General features: G+C 36.6%; 1 protein-coding gene across 1 annotated transcript in view; it reads left to right on the forward strand.

Moving 5' to 3' along the window:
• The window catches only part of NDUFS4 (NADH:ubiquinone oxidoreductase subunit S4), a 179,611-nt gene that overhangs the window by 40,907 nt on the left and 115,786 nt on the right, over positions 1–22,918 (forward strand). The window contains exon 2 of the mRNA XM_004380460.3: positions 10,455–10,533. Coding sequence (XP_004380517.1) covers positions 10,455–10,533 — 79 coding nt within the window. The remainder of the gene's footprint in view (positions 1–10,454; positions 10,534–22,918) is intronic.

Genomic DNA, 22,918 nt, shown 5'->3' on the forward strand with positions numbered 1-22,918 from the left:
GAAATACATGGCATAGATACAGTACAAACCATAACTGACAGTGCATAAACACCAGAAGATAAACTAGAAACTCGGAGCTCCTAAAAATTAAACACTTACGCTCAACAAAAGACTTCACCAAAAGAGTAAAAAGAGAACCTACAGACTGGAAAAAAATTTTTGACTGTGACGTATCCAACAAGGTCTAATCTCTAAAATCTATAGGCTACTTCAGCACCTCACTAACAAAAAGACAAGTAATCCATTTAAAAAATGGGCAAAGGACATGAACAGACACTTCATCAACGAAAATGTTCAGACAACTGATACATAAGGAAATTCAGTCATTAGCCATTAGAGAAATGCAAATCAAAACTACAACGAGATACCATCTCACCCCGACATTACTGGCACAAATCAAAAAAACAGAAAATAACAAATGCTGGAGAGGTTGTGGGGAGATTGGAACTCTTATGCACTGCTAGTGGAAACGTAAAATGGTACAACCATTATGGAAAACAATATGACGCCTCCTTAAAAAGCTAGGAGCAGAAATACTATATGATCCAGCAATCCCACTCCTAGGAATATTCCCTAGAGAAGTAAGAGCCATCACATGAGTAGATACATGCACACCCATATTCATTGCAGCATTATTCGCAATAGCAAAATGATGGAAACAACCTAAGTGCCCATCAGCAGATGAATGGATAAACAAACTATGGTACATACACACAATGGAATACTACCCAACAATAGAGAACAATGATGAATCTGCAAAACATGTCAGTGTGGATGAATCTGGAGGGCATTATGCTGAGTGAAATAAGTTAATCACAAAAGGACAAATACTGTATGAGACCACGTTATAAATACTCATGAAAAAGTTTACATACAGAAGAAAACAATCTTTGATGGTTACTGGGGAGGGGAGGAGTGGGAAGGGAAAAACACTAACTAGAAAGTAGACAAGTGTTAACTTTGGCGAAAGGGAAGATAACACTATGGGGGAGTCAGCACAAATTCACCAAGGCAAAGTGATAGAAGCTTCCTAGACACATATAAATACCTTGAGGGACTGAGTTACTGGGCCTAAGGGCAGGGAACCATGTTTTGTGGGGACATCTAGCTCAATTGGCATAACATAGTTCATAAAGAAAATATTCTACATCCTGCTTCAGTGGGTAGCATCTGCAGTTTTAAAGTTTGCGAGCCATAATCCAAGATACACCTGTTGGTCCCATCCTGTCCAGAGCAAAGGAAAATGAAGAAAACTAAAGACACAAGGAAAATATTAGTCCAAAGAACTAATGGACCATATGATCCACAGCCTCCACAAGCCGGAGCCCAGAAGTAGATGGTGCCTGGTTACCACCGACTGCTCTGACAGGGGCCACAATAGAGGGTTCCGGACAGAGCGGGAGGAGGAAAAAAACATAGAATAAAATTCATATTCATAAAACAAGACCAGACTTGCTTTTCTGACAGAGACTGGATGAGCCCCTATGTCTATGGTCCTTGACACCCTACTAACTCAACTGAAGCCACTCCCGAAGTCTGCCTTTCAGCCAAAGATTAGAGAGGCCTATAAAACAGTAGCATATGTGAGGAGCATGCTTCTTAGTTCAATCACGTATACAAGACCAAATGGACAACACCTGCCCAAAAGCAAAGACGAGAAGGCTGGAAGGGACAGGAAACCTGGATGAGTGGACACGGGGAACCTGAGAGTGCTGACACATTGTGCGGATTGCAACCAATGTCACAAAACAATTTATAGAGTTTTTGAATGAGAAACTAATTTGTGCTGTAATCTTTCACCTAAAACACAGTAAAATTAAAAAAGAATAAATCACTTATTAAATCTTTAAAAAAAGCTAAGAAACCATCGTTGGGAAAAAAAAAAGCTAAGAAACCATCGTTGGTATAGTACTACCAACTAAATTCCAACCTTTATTCTGATTTAACCAGTTTTTCTACATGTCAGGGGCCTTCTGTGTTCCAAGATCCAATCCAGGATGCCACCTTGCATTTAGTCATCATGTCCCTTAATCCCCTGTGGCCTGTGACAGTTTCTCACTCTTCCATTGTTTTCCATGGCCTTGATAACCTTGATGAGTACTTGTCAGGTATTTTTTAGAACATCCCTCAATTTGGGTTTGTCTGATGTTTTCTTCATGACTAGATAGGGGTTATGGGTTTGGGGGAACAGTATCACAGAGATGAAATGTCTTTTCATCACATATAAGGGGCCATATGTTATCAAAACTTATCACTGATGATGTTAACCTTGCTCACTTGGTTTAGGTAGTATTTGCCAGGTTTCTGCACTGTGAAGTTATTATTTTCCCCCTTTCTATACTCTGTTCTTTGGAAGTGGGTCTCAGTCCACCTCACACTCGGGAGTGGAAGGTGAATTAAATTCACTGCTTGGAGAGGGGAATACTTACTTGTATTACTCTGGAATTCTTCTGTAAGGATGGTTTGTCCCTTCTTCCTCAGTTTTTAAAAAATGTATTCCATCATTTATTTGTATTGGTATGGACTGAAGTATATTTATTTTATACTTTGAATTTTAATATAATATCATACTCACTGATTTTTTTTTAAATTTTTTATTGTGGTAAAGTACATATAACAAAACATTTGCCAAATCAGTATTTTTACATGTACAATTCAGTGACATTGGTAACGTTCATCATATTGTGCAACTATCACTACTATCCATTTCCAAATGATTTCTCCACCATTAACAGAAACTCAGTGCCCCTTAAGCTAAGACTCTCCGTTTCTCCCTCCCTCCCATCCCTAGTAACAACTGATAAGTTTTGCTGTCTATATTTTTGCCTATTTCATACAGGTGGGACATACAACATACAATATTTGTCCTTTTGTGACTGAATTATTTCATGCAGCATAGTGTTTTCAAGATTCATCCATGTAAGTATCATGTGTCAGGACTTCATTTCTCTTTATGGCAGAGTAATATTCCATTGTATGTATGTACTACATTTCTTCTCCGCCCTCTTTCCCTCTTTTATTATGGTAAATATATATGACTAGAATATGGCAGGGTGGTTGGGGCATCTGACCTTCTGGTCTAACTTCACAAGGGGAGAGAATTATTATCAGCATCAACAGCCCAAGGCTGATTGTTATGAGGCAGAGGTCAGACATGCTTCCACTTTCCAAACTTTTTTTTTTTTTTTTTTTTTTACCAATTCTGACACCAGCTGTCCCTCCGGTGGCAGTCTCTACTTCTCTGCTGGGCTTGATAATTCATTGCAATGGGCACACAGCACTCGCAGACCATACCCACAGTTATGGGGTTTATTAGGAAGTAATAGGTTACAATTTAGGATCAAGGATGACTCAGAATACAGTTCTTCGATCAGAGCAGCCTCTTCTCAGCCATGCCTACAGACAGGCCTCTCTCTGGCCGTTGGACTCTTGGCCCCTCAGCCCAGCCTCTGCCCTGCTAGGCAAGTTTTACAAAGCTCTTAGCTCTACCAGTAAGTACCTAGAGGCACCCCACTCTACCAGTAGGCCTTGTGCCTGAAGGTGCTCAGCTCTCTCCCTCTATGGGTTGGTGACCCTATGTCTGCCAAGTGCCTGGAGGCATCCATCCCACTTTTCCAGCAAGCCTCCTGCCCAGAGGCACTCAGCTTTCTTGCTCCATGGGCTGGCAAGTCCACTGCGCCATCTCCTGCCAGTCTCCTGGTTCTGCTGCTGCTGGTTCTCTGCTGTGCTTGCTGCCACTTCTTGCCACTTTGTACTGTCTCTTGTGTTACAGCTTTCTGTCTCCTGGGTCTAGGAGGTTCTCAGTGCAGGGACCCTGGGTCCAAAGGATGTGCTCCTCTTCTATTTTCTACTTAATGGTAGTGAGGTTCACCCATCTGACTCTGGGATGGCTCATTTTAAGCCTAGTGGGATGGCAAAACCGATCAGTCCCCTCATTAGGGTTCCATACATCTTATTCGCATATCCCCACTCCCAGCAAGGTTGCCATACACCTTATTTGTAGTATTAACAAGCTGTCCAATCCTCTTGGTGGGCCACAAACACCTTATTTGGATAGTCCCACCCAGTCTTTTGGTGGGAGTTACAAGATCATGGCTAGAAAGGCCATATAAAAGCGATCCATTGCACCACGTACTGTAACAAAACAGTTGTGATTTCAACATTCTTCACATGTACAATTCAGTGACATGAATTATGTTCATCATGTTGTACAACTATCACCATTGTCTGCCTCCAAATTTTTCCATTACTTTTAATAGAAGCTCTGTGTTTTTTAAGCAGTGAATCTCCCACCTGTCCACCTCGGGTTTAAAAAAAGAAAACACACACACACACAAAACCAGTTGCCCTGGAGTTGATTCTGACTCATGACAACCCCATGTCTGTAAGAGTAAATTAGTGCTTTATAGGATACTTAATGACTGATTTTTCAGACATAGATCACCAGGCCTTTCTGTCAAGGGGCATCTGGGTGACTTGAACCTCCAGCCTTTCTGTTAGCAGCTGAGTACATTGACCATTTACACCACCTAGGGATGTCTTACACTTGCCTATTCTAAATATTTCGTATAAGTGGAATTATACAATATTTGTCCTTTTGTGACTGACTTATTTCACTCAGCATATTTTCAAGATTCATCCATGTTGTCGCATGTATTAGGACTACATTTCTCTCTTTTTTATTGTACTTTAAGTGAAAGTTTACAATTCAAGTTAGTCTCTCATACAAAAATTTATACATACATTGTTATGTGACCCTAATTGCTCTCCCTATACTGTAACAGCACACTCCTCCTTTCCACCCTTGATTTCCCAGCTCCTACCCTCTCTGCCTTCTCATCTCACCTCTGGATAGAAGCTGCCCATTTAGTCTCATGTATCTACTTGAGCTAAGAAGCACACTCTTCATGAGTATCATTTTATGTCCTATAGTCCAGTCTCATCTTGTCTGAAGAGTTGGCCTTGGGAATTGTTTTAGTTCTGGGTTGACAGTCCGGGGGCCATGCTTTCTGGGGTTCCTCCAGTCTCAGTCAGACTATTACGTCTGATCTTTTTACTAGAATTTGAGCTGTGCACCCTACTTTTCTCCTGCTCCATCAGGGGCTCTCTGTTATATTCCCTGTCAGGGTGGTCATTGGTGGTAGCCAGGCACCATTTAGTTCTTCTAGTCTCAGGCTGATGCAGTCTCGTTTATGTAGCCTTTTCTGTCTCTTGGGCTAATACTTGCCTTGTGTCTTTGGTGTTCTTCGTTCTCCTTTACTCCAAGTGGTTGGGACCAATTGATGCATCTTAGATGGCTGCTTGCAAGCTTTTAAGACCCCAGATGCCACTCACCAAAGTAGGATGCGGAACATTTTCTTAATAAACTTTGTTATGCCACTTGACCTAGATGTCCCCTGAAAGCATGGCCCCCAGAACCCGTGCCCCTGCTACTGCGTCCCTTGAAGTGTTTGACTGTATTCAGGGAACTTCTTAGCTTTGGTTTACAGACTTCATTTCTCTTTATGGCTGAGTAATATTCCATTGTATATAGATACCACACAAAAATTAGTTGGATTTTTATACCTCAGCAATGACCAATCCAGAAAGGAAACTAAGAAAACAATTCCATTTACAATAATATCTAAAAGAATAAAATACCTAGGAACAAATTTAACCAGGGAGGTGAAAGACTTGTACACTGAAAACTATAAAATATTACTGAAAGAAATTAAAGAAGATCTAAATAAATGGAAGAGCATCCCACCTTCATGGATTAGAAGACTTAATATTGTAAAATGTCAGTACTGCTTAAAGCAATCGATAGATTCAACACAGTACCTCAAAATCACAGCAGTGTTCTTTCCAGAAATGGAAAAGCCAGTCCTCAAACTACTAGGAACCCCAAATAGCCAAAGGCATCTTGAAAAAGAACAAAGTAGAAGGACTCACACTTCCCGTTCTCAAAACATGTTATAAAGCTACAGTGATCAAAACAGCCTGGTACTGGTGTGATGATGACATACAGACTAATGCAATAGAATAAGAGTCAGGAAATAAATCCACATGTGTATGACCATTTGATCTTTGACAGGCATGCTAAATCCGTCCAATGGGGAAAGAATAGTCTCATTTTAATAAGTAGTATTGGAACAGCTGGATTTCCACAAACAGAGTGAACATGAATGGATAGCTCATACCCTGTATGAAAACTAACTCAAAATGGGATCCAAGGCCTAAATGTAAGATATAAAACTCGTAGGAGAAAACATAAGGGTAGTACTTTAGGACCTAGTTTTCAACAGTGGTTTCTTAGATACAACACCAGAAGCATAAGCAACAAAATAAAAAATAAATTGGACTTCATCAAAATTAAAAACTGCTGCGCATTAAAGGATTTTGTCAAGCTATTACCTGATCAGAATCAGATTTGGGGGGAGAGTCATTGGACCAATTATAAATCTGAAGATTGCATCTGAGTTGTATTGATGTTGTTTTTAAAAATCATATAAGTAATACTTGAAAGAATTATTGTTATAATTTGACAATATAAAAACACTTCTGAGTAAAAGTGAAAAATCTCCCTTTGTTTTCTTCTCACTCCTGTAATACTTTTGTTCCCCTACACCCCTTTCCCCACTGCTTTTGGTAATTTTTGTCTTGATTTGTAAGAGTCCGTTATATATTCTAAATAGAAATCTTTTCTCTGTTATATGTGTTATACCTGCTATCTCTCATTTTTCCTTTGTTTTTAGTTTAAGTGTATTTTGTTGTTCAAAAGTTATTTTTCTCTCACAGTCTCTGAGTACTTTGTCTTGTTAAGAAAGGCTTTACCCACCGAAGGTCACAAAAATATTTTTGTATATTTTATTACAGTATTTTGTACACTCACATTGTATATATGTATATATATGTGTGTGTGTATGTATGTTTGTGTGTATATATATACGCATATAGTTTTTAATCCATCTGCAGTTCTTTGGTATATGATATAACTGTGTGGGAAGGGGATTCAAACTTTTTTCTTCAATGAAAGGATAGCTAATTGTCTTAATATCTGTTATTAAATAGTCTAGCCTTTCACCACTGATTTGAAATTGTACCTTTAATATATAATAAATTTGCAGACCTAAATAGTCTGTTTTTAGACTCTGATGTGTTTTATTGATCTGTGCCTGCATTAATACCAAATATTTTAATTACTGTAGTATGTTACCTGGCAAGGCAAATCCTACCTTGTCATTTTATTTCAAAATTTCCTACGTTATTTTTATGAATATTTTTCTTCCTGATGAGAATCATCTAATTTTTATAAAATATCCCATTAGGATTTTTATCACTATTTAATTTATAGATGAATAATTGGCATCTTTATCGTGTATTAGCTTCCAGCTTTTTTACAAGCTAAAATACAGCAAACTCTTCCTTTTAGGACATTCCAAATCAGTAGTGTTATTATTTTCAATGAGTTGACCTTCCTAAATATGAACTTTACATATATTATTTGTGTTTTGTGATATAATTACTGTTATCACTGTGGCATCTGTATTTCTTACTTACTCCCCTTATTTTTATCTTATTTATATTTATTTTGAAAACCTGTTGCTATAAACTTGGATATATTTCTTTGTCCTTTATATTTTCCATTATGCCCTCCAGTGCCTCGCCCTGTTTTCATCCTTATTCCTAGGTTCCATTCCAGAGTCTGGTATGTGAGCATAATTACACTTATCCCTCTTGCACAAATCTTTCCTTAGTCAGTTGGATGACTCTCAAAGGATTAGTTGACATTTTTGGCCAGAGTTGGGTCCAGAGACACAACTGCTATTGGTTCTTGCCACAAGTTCCACCTGGCTGAGAATAATGGGAGAAAGGACAGCTATGAGCTGACTTGACTTGAGCTGAATATTTTAAGATAACATTAAGTACTATAGATAAAGGTTAGAAATTATTGTGCTAAATCTAAATTAAATTACAAAGAACCTATGGTTTTGTGGATCGATTATAAACTAATTATCTTCACTATTATTTCCACTCCACTTAACAAAAATATTTGTAGAATCTTTACCTTTCCTTTTACTCCAGATATTTTCCCAAAATATAAAAAGTTCCCTTGACCCGTCATCTTTAGTTTTCCCATTAACGGTCGATTCTCTCTGCCTTCTGTCTGTTGAGTACAGTATGCTGATGCCAAGTTAAATTTTCTCTATTGATTCAGAATCTTGAAAGCCTTCAAGATCATACATTTAAAGGTGATTCACCCAAATAACAACAACTATATTTATATTATTATGTTATCATTTCATTCAGAACTCTCAGTAGTGTTTCCTTCTGGTTCAGCATGGAATGAAACACTTTCTAATTTGAAGTGAATTTGGGTTAATTCAATTTGTGATAAATTGACAACAAAACATTAATAAATTGGTTCTGATCAAAAGGCTGAGGATTCACTGATTCCTTAATAATTTCTGTAGGATTAGAAATTTTAGTTTGTCCAAAAGTCCAACAGATCATTTCTGGTGGGGATGTTTTTGTTATCTGTTGCTGGAAACAAGCCACCCTGAAACTCAATGGCTTAAAACAATAACAGTCTCATCTATTTTGCTCACAAGTCTTCAGTTTGGCAGAGTTTAACAGGGACAGCTTATCTTTGCTTCATGCAGTGTCAGCTGGGATGGCTCAACTGGGGCTGGAGGATCCATTTCCAATATGGCTCACTCATATGGCTGGCATGTGAGGAACTATCAGTTCCTCTTCAAATGGACCTTGCTGTGGGGACAGCTTAAACTTCCTTACAACATGGTGGCTGGGTTCCAAGAGCAAACGTCTCTAGAGAGAGTGTTCCAAGAGACTGGAACTGGTAACAGCTAGTTTCTTAAGGCCTGAGCCTGGAAATGGACATAGTGTCACTTCTACTCTGTTCTGTTGATGAAGCAATCACAGAGCTCAGATTCAAGGAGAGAGGAAATAGACTTCCAGCTCTTAGTTTCTAACCCTGGTTTTACCAATTAATAGTTTTATCTATGGGCAAATGACTTACCCTCTCTGAACCTGTGTTTCATTCTTTGGAAATCTGTAAAGCGAGCAGCTTGTTGCTGTCAAGTTTCTTCTAGTGATGGTAGTGTATGTGATTCTAACAAATGGAAATTAGTATATAGTGTATGTGATTGTAAGAAGTGGAAATCTGTATAGTTCTAGTTTGTTTTAGAAAGCCCCTATGGAAATGCAATGTAATAATCGCTCAACTCATAATTGATCTGTTTTTCTTTATAATTCTACATGGTTACAACTTTCAAAAACATAAAGATAAAAAGTAGCTTGAAATAAGGCAAAATGTAATAGTGATGATTGGTGTGATGATGTGATTTAAAGTCTCCTCCCCACACTTAACTCTCCTACCCTCACCTTTTCTAAATTTTCTAGAATGTTACATTACATACATGTTATACTGCTTGATTTCTTTAGCTTTGTGCAGGACAATTATTAACTATCATTAAATAAATAATTTCTGTTGTTCTTCACTAGAGGATCATACTACAAAGTTGTCTGTGTGAGAGTTAGTGGATGGCAAATCATTAGCTGCATCTGTAGCTTCCATTTGGAGTCCGTAGTTACTTATTTAGTTAGTTAATTCACTATCTTAGCATGTATTGCAAATCTTTCCTGTTCAGTAGTCACACAGTCTTATTGTTCCTGTTTCAAATCAGGAGGCTACCTGCTAGCCTTTAAGAGATGCCCCCCCAACACCCTCCCTGAGCCCCTCAGAGTGAATTTTGTAAACATGTTGCAATGTATATTTTAAGCTGTTATTAGCTGTGGTCAGGTTGACTGCGACTAATGGTGACTTTACGTACTACAGAACAAAATGTTGCTCGATCTTGTGTCATCCGTGTCATCGCCAGCATGTTCGAGTCCACCATTGCGGCTATTGTTCCAATCCATCTCACTGAGGGTCTCCCTCGCCCTTGCTGGCTCTCTACCAAACGTGATGTCCTCCTTTAGCGATTGATCATACATATCGTTCCTATTTAAACTATTTTGTTTTGAATTTAGGGTGAAGAAACTTTTTATTTGTTAACCTTATGTAATTCTACAACTTTAGACCGTTAAGAATACGCTTGAGATTTTTTTTTCCTTTCTGATACCATCATTTAGGAATCATAATTCTAAAACAGTTGATATAGCTTTGCATTTTTCTATCCAGTCATGACAAACCAGCCACTGTACACTCATAGAGAGCAGTACAGTCCTTGTCACTAGTGGCCTTTCTGTGACAGAGACCCTGTAGACTGACATAAAGTGCAGCCTGTTGTGAACTGTCAAAAGAGAGTCTGCCAAAAACTCAGCAGACAGAACTAATTGGGGAGAAAAAGGGTTTTTGTGCCCTCTTCTCTCTCTTTTTTTAAAATAAGATTTGTCTGCTTCTCTTTTCTCATTGCATGGATTATTTTTTAACTTAACGTCTTGCACTGTAGGTTGTGGAGCACTTCCACATGGAGGTTGGCACGGGACCAAACTCGAGACACACAGCTCATCACAGTTGATGAAAAACTGGTAAGGATTTTCTCCTACATACTGCTATGATTCTGCCTTCAGGGTTATTTTTGTACAATAGAAATTCAGTCTGGTGTTCAGAGTTCTTCTGGGAAAGCAATTTGAATTTGGATTTCTAGATTGCTTGTAAATTTTAAGAAAAAACTTTAGTCGCAAGAAGATAATCTGTGTTAAGCGTTATACAGAATTATTAAGTCATATACAAATATTAAGAAATTAAAATTAGCTTCATTTTGGTGATGTTTACAGGTGGCAGTTGGAACACTTATTTTTGTAATAATGTATTTTTTTTATTTCCGCAGTTATATTTCTGTTTGATGAAATTGTAAGATATTTACCAATAGTAAATTGGGTTTTCCTGGAATTATGCACCTTTATTGTTACTATATATACTCACACACACACACATATACATCCCATTTCTACATATGCATGAGGATTAGATTACAACTGAAACAAATGATTAACATTCTTCTGTTAATCAGTAGCAGATTAGAATTTTGGCAGCCAGTGCTTATAAAATTTTTCAATGTGTGGTCCATTACTTTTGATGCAACTTGATATTTATGCTTATATTGTATAATAACATAAATTTTGTAATGTTTCCAAGACTTCTGGTGGAAATGTGTAATAGTATAAGCATGTTTTTTATTTTATATCTGGCTTACCATTATTAAGTATATGGATATGTTTCTTAATTACTCCTATTTGTTGCACAGTCTTTTATCACTCAACTTTTTGCCTGTAATTGTAATTAAATAATAGGTCATACTTAGTTTCTATTTGTACCATTAAAACTATAGACAGATTAAAAAAAAAAGGAAAATAGACAATTTGGAAAACTCACATCCTATGCCCAACACTGGTTGTTTTTGTCTTCAAATTATCTGTTAGATCTGCCTATAGACATTGCCATCCTAACCTAGACTACTATTATCCTTTACTTACTTGACTACAGTAGCCTCTTAGTAGATTTCCACAGGTACTTAATCTTCTCTAATTCATTTCCCACAGGACAGCCAAAATAGTGTTTTAAAAATACTAGTTTTTGTTGCACTCTTGTAATAAAATCTTTTGTTGCCTTCCTGTTGTCCTTAGGATAAAATTAAAATCCTGTCATGTCTTTTGAGGGCCTGCATGATTTAGCTCCTGCCACCCCTCTCTAGGTTTATTTTATACCACCCTCTTTTATGCTCTGTGCTCCAGCCACACTAAGCCTGGAACTAAAAATGCTTTGTTCTAATATTTATCACCATTTATTTGTCATATTTATATCTGTGGCATGGATTTTATAGTTTTACCCAGAATTTTTTCCCTAGCATACTACTGACAAAAAGTAGGCATTCAAAAAATACTGGGTAGATGAATACTGGGTAGATGGACAAATAAATGAACTAGATTGTGTATTTACTTTTACCACCACTTTTCTTCACTTGTTTTAAGACCTTAATATACTTTAGTGTACTATACTTACATAAAGACCTTAATATCTTTCAGTGTACTATACTTAGACCAAATGTCGGCAGTTCGAATCCACCAGCCACTCCTTGAAAACGCTATAGGGCAAAGGAGACTGGAGAAACCCCGAGAGTATGGCCCCCAGACACCCTTTTAGCTCAGTGGTGAAGTCATTTCTGAGGTTCACTATTCAGCCAGGGGAGTGGACAGCCCCATAAAACCAATTAAGACTAATGAGGCACAGCAGTTCAGGGACACGGGCCAGAAGGCAGAAGGGGACAGGAGAGCTGGTGATAGGGAACCCAAGGTTGAGTAAGGATAGTGTTGATGTGTTGTGAGGTCGTTAACCATTGTTATAGGGGAACATGTGTAGTAACTGTTAAATGAGGAACTATTTTGTTCTGTAAGCTTTCATCTAAAGTGAGAATAGCAGCACAATTGGAAGAGCGTAGTCGATGTCACTGAACTGTGCATGTAGAAATTTTTGAAACGGTGTATCTTTGGCTGTGTATATTTTCGCCCCCCCCACCCAAAAAAAAAAAGGTCGAGAAGGGAGAGAGTTGACATGTTGTGGGACTGTTAACCAATGTCATAAAACAATATGTGTACTACTGTTTCATGAGAAACGATTTGTTCTGTAAACCTTCACCTGAAGTACAATAAAAACCAAACAAACAAAAAAAACGCTATAGGGCAGTTCTACTCTGTCCTGTAATGTCACTGTGAGTTGGAATTGACTCAATGGCAATGGGTTGGTTTTTGTACTTAGTATATTAATATGCCCAACAGAATTTAATAACCTAAACCTATAATATGTATGCATTTTGGTAGGTGATATACTGTGCCTGTACATTTTTACATGCAGCGGTATTGGTAGAATTGAAAAACGTATTTAAACCCAGCTTTTGAGTTATCTTTTGGAGTTACAACTGGTTTAGAATTAAAGAAGTGTCAGTTGTGTCTTAGACTTTGGTAATTAATAAATTAGATTTCACTTATCTATAAAAAGGGATTGCTTATTGTTTTCATCATAATAATCTTTGAGGGATTATTGTATGCTTAAAGGAAATACTTAGTGATTTTGAAAGAACCAATACTTTTTAATTCTAGTTTTGAGCCTAAATATTAAGTGAATTACATTGGGGAAAAATGTTATCTCATTCCTGTTCCCTCACAAAATATGAGGCTTACTAAACTTAGGACCTTTAAAACGTTAATGTCCCCCTGACCATTCTTCAGATAGTTTTCTGACTTCGTTCATTCTTTGATACTCATTTTTTCTTAAAATATTTTATTGTGATTTGGGTGAAAGTTATACACAGCAAATTAGTTCCCCATTCAACAATTTATATACATTTTATTTCGTGACATTAGTTGCAGTCCCCTCACTGTGACAGCACTCTACCCACTTCCTCCCTGGGTTCCCTGTTTCCATTCGCCAATCTTTCCTGCCCCGTCCTCCCTTCTGAACTTTTGTGTTTGGGTAAATGCTGCCCTTTTGGTCTCATATGGTTGATTGTTCCGGGGAGCATGTTCCTCACAGGTATTGATAACTCTTTATTAGTCACTCTTCTGGCGAAATAATTCTCCTAAGGCTTTACTGTAAATGGACTCAGTGTCTAATGATGAATACAGTTAATACTTACTTTAAAAATACTCATTAATGATATTGTACTAGACTACTATAATAGATTCCTAACGGCTCTTCCTACTGCCAGTCTCCCCTTTGCTCTCTTAAACTACCCCAATGCCAATCGATTCACTAAAACCAAGGAGTAAATTAATACATTACTCAAAATAGTGGTTAAAAGTAGACTCAAGTCAGACTTCCTGGATTCAGATCCTGAGTTCACCACTTTCTTGCTGTGTGACATGAACAAGTTATTTAACTTTTCTATGCCTTAGTCTCTTAATCTGTATAAGGAGGATAAATAGCATCTTCTTGAGGAAGAAGTGAGAAAATAACATATAAAGTATCCAGCATAGTATCCTCAACAAAGTAAACATTCGGTACATATTAGCTACAATAATAATAATAATAAGGCTTTATATAACCCCTAAGTGTTATATATTTAAAAAAAAAGTAATTCTGTCTTTAAAAAATCAGTATCTGATGACAGTATCTGACTGTTTGTTATGGATGTTTAACAACTGACCCAAGTCTTTAATTTTATCTTAGTTTAATTCAGCAGAGGCTATAATACATACTAATTTTAAGAATTTAAGCTAGCTAAGGGTGTTTAGAGATGTTACAAGATTGTGTGTATGGCAGTAAACCAATTTCATGGCATAACATAGGAAAATACTTTTTAAAATACTAACGTGAAAATTTCATTTAAAAACTTCACATTTTTTACTGTTACTTAAACTATAAACCTAGAAGTTACCTTCGAATCTTTCACATTATGCAAAGGTTTTATATATTTTGCTTGTTAAATATTTCTATTTTGTCCCTGCTTTCATTTTCCCAGTTCATTCATCCCCAAGGTCATGTCCTTATTTCAAGCCCTACTCATATGTATTCTTAATATCAACTGTAGCTTTGCAACTGATCTTCCTGTGGCCAGTCTCCCCTTTGCTCTCCACTGACTCCCCAGTGCATTTTCCCTTCTTCTGCTAGCTACCTTGTATTACACAGATTTCATCACATTGCTCCCCTGCTTGAAAACCTTTAATGGCTTAGCATTTCCTATAATAAAGTTCAGATACTTTGATATTGTACATGGAGCTCTTCAGGACCACAGCCTGTCTGTCAGTTTGTCATACTGTGGTAGCCTACACGTTGCTATGATGCTGGAAGCTATGCTGTTAATATTTCAAATACCAGCAGGGTCACCCACGGTAGACAAGTTTCCGTGGAGCTTCCAGACTATGACAGACTAGGAAGATAGGCCTGACGATCTACTTCTGAAATTTAGCAATTGAAAACCCTATGGAAAACCTCAACAGAAGGTTGTTCGCTATAGTGCTGGAAGATGAGCTCACTAAGTTGGAAGGCACTCAGAATACACGGTGGCTGCAACAATGGTCTTGAACATACCAACAATCATAAAGATGGCACAGGACTGGGCACTGTTTTTCTTTTTCATAGATGGGATCACCATGAGTTAGAGCTGACTCGACAGCAACTAACAACAAACCCTTCAAGATCTTCTACATAGTACTCTATATTACACTCACAACAAATTTCTCAGAGCATATCCTACAACTTTTATGTGTCTGTGATATTCCCTCAAGATTCCTCCTTTTTCAACATTGTCCATCTTTCAAAATACAGCACAGAAGTCTGTGGGACTTTTTCCAACCTACCCAAATAACCACCCCTTTAGAAATTTTTATATACTCCTAATATAGCATTCAAGTATTTTTTTCTTTTTTTAAGTATTCTTTAAAGTGTTTCTTTTATGTGTTTATTTCTTCTGTGCTCTGTGTGGGCACAGATTTTATTCACATTTAAATGCAGGTGTTGAATGATTCAGTCCTACTTCAGCAGGTGGTAAATACAACACATGTTGTTTTCTACTCTAATAACTTCATTAAATTATGTAAAATAAATTTACTTATTATCAGTTTAAAAGTTTCCTTGACATGAGGAATGAGGACTATTACTGGTATTTTAGAAGGTTGTTTTATGGTGAAATCTTTGTTATTTAAAATGATAAAATCAGGATTTGTGTAAAGAGAATTAAATTTGGTAGCAGTAATTTCACTGCTTCCATAATTATTTATTTATTTTTTATTGGCTACACTTTTACCTTCATAGTAACGTTAGAAAGTTGCATTAGTAACATAGGGACATTAGAAATGAAACATTAGGAAGGTTTCATAGGGACCTTTAGCATTTTATAGTGAAATACTCTTGAGTTTACAATAAATGACAGGCAGTCCATTAATACTTTTCCATTCTAAATATAAAAAACTCTTATATTTTAATTCCTCAACTTTCCCTGGCACTTCCAAGTACGTTTTAGGGGTCTAGATTAATACCAAAATAGTGCAGTGCCCTAAAAGTATTACTGTCATAATATAGTGTTATAAAACTATTCTGGGGAAAAAGCATCGATTAATTGTACATTAAACATATTCAAAACTAAAGTCATAATAAGGAGTTTCGTTCGGTCCTGGTAAATCGTGACCAGTGATACTAAAGGTGTTGTAGTCACTGCTGGCCCTGAATGAAAATAACTCATTATTGATTCATGACTTTATCCAGTCCCGTCTGTTCTCCTTGTCTGATTTCTTTTATAAGTATGTGTGTGAGAGGAAGTTTGATTTACATCCCGTGTGCTCATTAATTAATGAGAGTACTATTATTTTAAAATTATCTGACTGTCTCTTTTAAACACCAAGAGGTTGCCTCCTTGTTCCAGTATTATGATTTACACTTTATAATATTCTAAAACTTTGTAGAGTTCATTAATAGCCCTTCTAAGTTTTCTTCCTTTTAGTCTGAGGTATGAGTGAGTCAGCCAGTAATTCATTGATCTAAACAAGGTGCTATGAAGCATGTTGTTGTTGTGTGCTGTCAAGTCAATTCTGACTTATAGCTACCCTGTATGACAGAGTAAAACTGCTCCAGAGGGTTTCCTAGGCTGTAATCTTTATGGGAGCAGATCACCAGGTCTTTTCTCCCGCATAGACTCTGGGTGAGTTTGAACTGTTGACCTTTTGGTTAGAAGCCAAGTGCTTAACCATTGCACCACCCTTGGGAAATAAGTATTAGAACCACAGTGAGCTACCAGTATACATTTATGCAAATGGATTTAAAAAAACAAACAAAATAACCCTGACAATACCAAGTGGTCACAAGGATGCAGAGCTACTGGAACTTTCATACATTGCTGGTGGGAATGCAAAGTAGTATGGCCAATTTTGGAAAATAGTTTGGCAGTTTCTAATAAAGTTAAACATATGCTTACCATATGACCTAGCAGCCCCACTCCTAAGCATTTGCCCAAGTGAAATGAAGTCTTGTGTTCACATAAAATCCTGCATAAGAATGTTTGTAATAGTTTTATTCATAATTTTAAAAACCAGAAACAATCAAAATGTCCTTTTTAACGTCTATGCAGTGGGTTTCTTCTCAACAATAGAAAGGAACAAACATGAATGAATCTGAAGTGCATTATGCTTAGTAAAAGAAGCCAGACTCAATAGGCTACATGCAGTATGAGTCCATTTATGTGACGTTCTAGAATAGGCAAAGCTCAAGGGACAGAAATGATCAGTGGTTGCCAAGGGCTTGATGTGTGGGGATGGGTTAACTATAAAGGGGCATGAGGGAATTTGGGGGGAGATGTAACTGTTCTAGATCTTGATTGTGGTGGCAATTTTTTTTTTTTTTTTGCTAGATTGCCTATTTGTTTTTCTTCCTTTTTCAAAACCCATGTAACTGTACACTAAAAAGGATGAATTTCACTGTTTATAAATTGTACCTTAATTTTTAAAAACGGAAAAAAGATTGTTTCTTAACTTGGCTGAAATCTTTTTTATAACTTCTATCGTTTTTTTGGTTTTGGTTTATTTTCATTTGTTTGGGTCTGCCCTAGTGATATAGAGGGCATGGCATTTTCTACATGACAGTCTTTTGCATATTTGGAAAACAGCTCTTTTGGTCCTAAATCAGTGGTTTTGGAAGGGTGGTCTACAAACCCTTAGGGATGCCCAAGACCCTTTTAGGAAGTCCACAAAGTCAAAACTATTTCTATAGTATTACTAAGATTTTATTTGTCTTTTTCACTGTGTTGACATTACCCTAGTGGTGCAAAAGCAAAAACTGTTGGCACTTTAGCACAGATCAAGGCAGTGACCCTAAACTGTGCTACTAGTCATTGAATTCTTCCCTTCCTCACATTCAAGACATTTTTTTTTAAAGCCAATTTCACGTAATGTCCTTAATGAAGCAGTAAAAAATTACTAGTTTCTAGAAATCTCATTCTTTGTGTTATATGTATGTATATATATATATGTCTCCTTATATTCCATGTGACAAAGCAGAAGTATGCATAAAACACGTGCTGCATAAAAAGTATGATGGTTGTCTCAAGGAAACACACTTGTATGGCCGAGTTGCTGTTGCAAATTGAACTAGCCACTTTTGTCATAGAACACCTTTTTTTTTAAAGCAAAAATAAAGTTTTATTTGGCATATATTTAAAGAGACAAAAGTAGGAAATTGGACAAGCCTGCTGCCAGAGCTAATGTCTGCCTGAATCCAAGGAAATATTACAGAACAGACAAAAGTGGGAAACGGATAATCATGCTGTCACAGCCATGTCTACTCGAGTCCAAAGAATATTACAGAAGAGGCAAGAATGGGAAAACGGACAAGCATGCTACTAGAGCCATGTCTGCCCAGAGTCCAAGGAACGTTACAGGGCCATCAGTATATATTAACATTACAAGATGGGTAAAACCATCGAAAGCTTCATCTTTTCACAGATTGGCTAGAAACTGTGATCCTGCATTTTGAATTGTCTTTCTTAACAGTCATTGATACCGGTTTCAGTAAAGACAGTCAGGAGGATCTTCATTGGTCCAACAAATTTCTATTCACTAAATGCTAATAGAAAAAGGTAAGAGTAGAAAGTCTTTTGTGTTCTGTTTGATTGGCTTTGTGTAAAAGATTTCCTAAAAGATATTTTCCAAGATTATCCTAGCTATTGTCCTTATACCTCAGGGCCCAGTTGATGTGTCCTTGTGAGTCCTTGTGAGCCCAGCTCCAACTAGGTCACATTCTCTATGCTCAAGGACAGAGAATAACACCTCCAACATTATTTCCTAAATCATTCCCTCTTTTGATCAGAGATTGGTGATAAAACATTGATGATCAATACCTGGACTTAGTCACGCTCCTAGATGGTGGCCATTGCAGGCTCTTTAAATTCACGGTGCTGGTTTTCCACCGGATACCATTTGGTTCTTCACCAGGATTTTAAGTAAGAGCGATGTTCTCATCAATCCCATTGCCGGCAGTGAGCAGACTCACTGTGCGTCAATATTTTAGCCTGAGGCTTCTTTTGTCTTTTAAGTGTGTAAGACAATAGAAGATAAGTTTTATTATGCCTAATACTATTACAATGTAGACTATTACTGTCCGTTGCAATAGTGATCTAGCCCATGTACTTATTCCTGATGGTAATCAACCAGATAAATCTGGTGTTTGGAAGAGTGTTACAATGTGTAACCAACTAGCTTGCTGTCTAATTCTGTGTATACTTGTTCTACTTCTCCTGTGTTAATTTATCCAAATGTAACAAGAGGTATTTGCTACAGCATAGACTACATTTTCTTGGACTAACAGAAATCTAAGGCTATTCTGTTATCTCATGTTAGTTTGATTTATAAGATCAGAGATTGCTGTTGTGCTTCCATCCCACTAGCAACTTTGTCTGCTGTTTGTCCCATAGTGATTGATAGATTTCTTCAATTCAGATATACCATAACTAGGGATTAAAGCTACCAACCATACCCTGAGTGTTGGACCAATGGATTTTCTTCTGACTCTCCTTTTACAATGGGTAGCAAATTAACATTACCTTTCCAATATTTATTAGCATCATTACTATGAATATCTAAAGATAATCCTAAAGTTCCAAAAGTGCATTGCCCATGCATTCACTAGAAATGTAAACAAGAGGTTACCCATGTAAATTCACTGTCAGTTGGAAAGGGATCACCTAAATTAGTATAGTTGGATCTGCCACACAAAAATATACAGCCATAAGGAGCACTCAAAGTTTGTCTAGAGAAAACAGAAGATACAGAAGAATTTACATGTGACAAACAAGTTTTCATTAAGAGTACATGATTAGCAAGATAATACAGGATGGACCTCTCCTGTTGGATGTCTCCAGTTAATCTATTCAAAACATACTAAGTATTCTTCCTGAGGGCAAGCTGTCCCTCCTTGGTTTACCTATTAACAGTCATGGGTCACTTCCTTAGAAGCAGAAGTGAAATCTAAGACAAGATGGAGTCTGAGCTGTGAAGTCGATCTCTTCTGAGAACCTGGTTTAAGATACATAATTTTCAGCATAGTAAGAGGGTGAGAGTTTGTTTGCAAACAGATGTATTTCAAGACACTGTCTTGAAGACTAATTAAACCAATCACTGATTTACCCTAAACTTAACTCACAGTCCGATCTTTGGAGTTAGTTTCCTGAAACAGACTGAATTCTTCAAAATAAATAAATAAATAAAAGCACAATGCCCAGAGCAAAAGGGTCCCACTAGTTTATCTGGACTATTGTTTGACTCAGAGTGGGTTCAGGAACCAGTTTTTTCTTTTTCTCAAACCTCAAGGTTCAAAAGAACACCCAAAGGCAGTTACCCTAAACTCCCTGAAAGCCAGAAATCTGGATTCCAGGAGAATGACAACTCTTTCATGGTTCCCTCCTTTGGATCATGATCTCACTATAGAATCTTTGATCAAAAATATTCAGTAAATGGTAATTGGGCACCATCTGGTTTTTAAGATGCCAGGCACTGTACAGCGAACTAGGAGGCAGAATAGGAACACTAACAATAATATCAGGCCAATTGTCTGAAATAACCAATGAAACCATGACCCTAGGGTCTTTGAACCAAGGAAACAAATCTCATGAAGTGTTTGTACATAAGTAGCATCAGTAACTGCTTTTCACGTCAGTAGCTTTTTGCCTCAATAGCAACTACATTCCGCAAAACCTCACATAGCATGTTAATATAAACACAGCAATATTTATCTATTAAGGCACAAACTGTTCCTTGAGAGAATAGGAAATCTCATGCTGATTTAATTTGTAAAATCATAGAACAAACTTCAGACACTTAACTGGTTATGATAGTTACAACTCTGGTAAGTTTACCAACAAGAACTTCTAGTTCAGGAGTTAAAATATCTAAACTCATTAGTTAGCTAATTTAGGAGAAAGGAAAATAGTTTCTTATATCCAGAGAGTAGGACCTTAAAACATCAGCAGTATTCCCACATAAAAACCCATAGTATCCTTTCATTTACTCAGTCTTACAGTTAATTTCTGTTACATGTGATTCTGGATCAACCGCAGTCTGTAAGCCCATCAGATTGTACATAGGATTTCTGGAATCTTGATTTAGTCTAGTCACAGTCTTTGTCATAAGTCCAATATAGTCCATCTTTTTGTTGAGATATTTTGGTCAAGCATTTTCAGCAAATCAGCAAAGTAAAAACTTATCTGCAGATGACAAAACTTAATATGGCCGTGATTAATTTATAAAATAATACTCTTATTAGTGAAAGACATGATAGAAATTAAAATAAAAGTATGACGTAAAGGCCAAATAAAATCAATTAAAAAAAAAAACTTTAGATAAAAATATTTCCAAATGTAACCACTAACCATACTTTTAAAGAGCTTCAGATATAATACATAATAATCTTGAAGCATAATACCGTATAGACAGGATATACTAAGACTATGGCAAAATTATCAAATCTCTAAATACCTGAATAGTAATAAAAAAAAACTTCATAGGTAAACGATTTGAATTCCCCAATCAAACCATTGGCTTTGATGATGCTAGATTCAAAAAAAAAAAAAAGTTGGGACCAAGTTAACAATAAAGAAACAACAATAAAATCATGACACAACTTCATGCGTTTGTTGTCCAATATTAGCCAAAAACATAAGAGGAAATACTGTTTAACCCAAAGAGAATCAGGCACGTCTCTTGATTCTAATCATGTCACGTGTAATTTATAACATATCAAATAAAACTTTGAGCGCTTTTTCTTTATAAAAATTTTTGTGTGGCTTTCCATGAAGTTTCAAAGTTGTCAGTAGTTTATTATAGGTTACCAAGAAATAATACTTATTATTTAACCAAAGATCTTAAAGGTAAAAACGTTAGCTTTTTTTTTTTTTTCTAAAGCCATGTGACGTGGTTTTCAACTCAGAAATCTTATTTTATTGAGAGACTGAACTTTCTCTTCGAGGCAGATTACAGGAAGAATAAATTAACTCTTTAACTCAGAAATCAAAGAAAATTTTGTTAATTTAACAGCAAGAAGACATTCTTTGTTTTATTTGCTATTTAACATTAAAACTCCTAAAAATCTGATAAATTAAACCATTAAACTTTAGTCAGACAGATAAAACTTTTTACCATGTCAAATAAATTTCTTTTTCAGTAAACCTCTTAAACGTTACCTTTGTTGCATACCTCTTACAGTGCATCCCTGTAAATGGCAAAAATGAACGCATTCATTAGCAGACATATATGTGTATACATATATATATTCTTCTATGACATGAAAAGCAAAGGTATATAAACCTAAATTATGATAAATATGTATTTAGTCAATTTAATATCAGTAAGTTACCTAAAAGTTTGTGGAAATTATTGTAAGCCCATATACCATAAAACATAACTGTTGTTGGAAGAAAGTCTGCTTAAACTTTATAAGTTTTCCTTCAACTTTTAGTATTGCTCATATTTTTCCAATCTAATTTTAGCCCTTAAAGATTTAAAAAAAAATTTTTTTTATTGTTGTAGTTTAAATGAAGTTTACATTTCAAGTTAGGCTCCTATACAAAAAATTTATACATACATTGTTATGTGACCCTAACTGCTCCCCCCATACTGCAACAGCACACTCCTCCTTTCCACCCCTGAGTCCCCATGTCCGTTCAACCAGCTCCTAACTCTCTCTGCCTTCCCATGTCACATCTGGACAGATGCTGCCCATTTAGTCTCTTGTATCTAGTTGAGCTAAGAGAAACACTCCTCACGAGTATCACTTTATATGTCCCACTGTCCAAGTCCAATCCCTGTCTGAAGAGTTGGCCTCGGAAATTGTTTTAGTTCTGGGTTGATAGAGAATGCAGGGGCCGTGCTTTCCAGGGTTCCTCCAGTCTCAGTCAGGCCATTAAGTCTGATCTTCTTACTAGAATTTGAGTTCTGC

This window comes from Trichechus manatus, unplaced genomic scaffold, assembly GCF_000243295.1.
Source record: "Trichechus manatus latirostris isolate Lorelei unplaced genomic scaffold, TriManLat1.0 scaffold00074, whole genome shotgun sequence".
Lineage (NCBI taxonomy): Eukaryota > Metazoa > Chordata > Mammalia > Sirenia > Trichechidae > Trichechus > Trichechus manatus.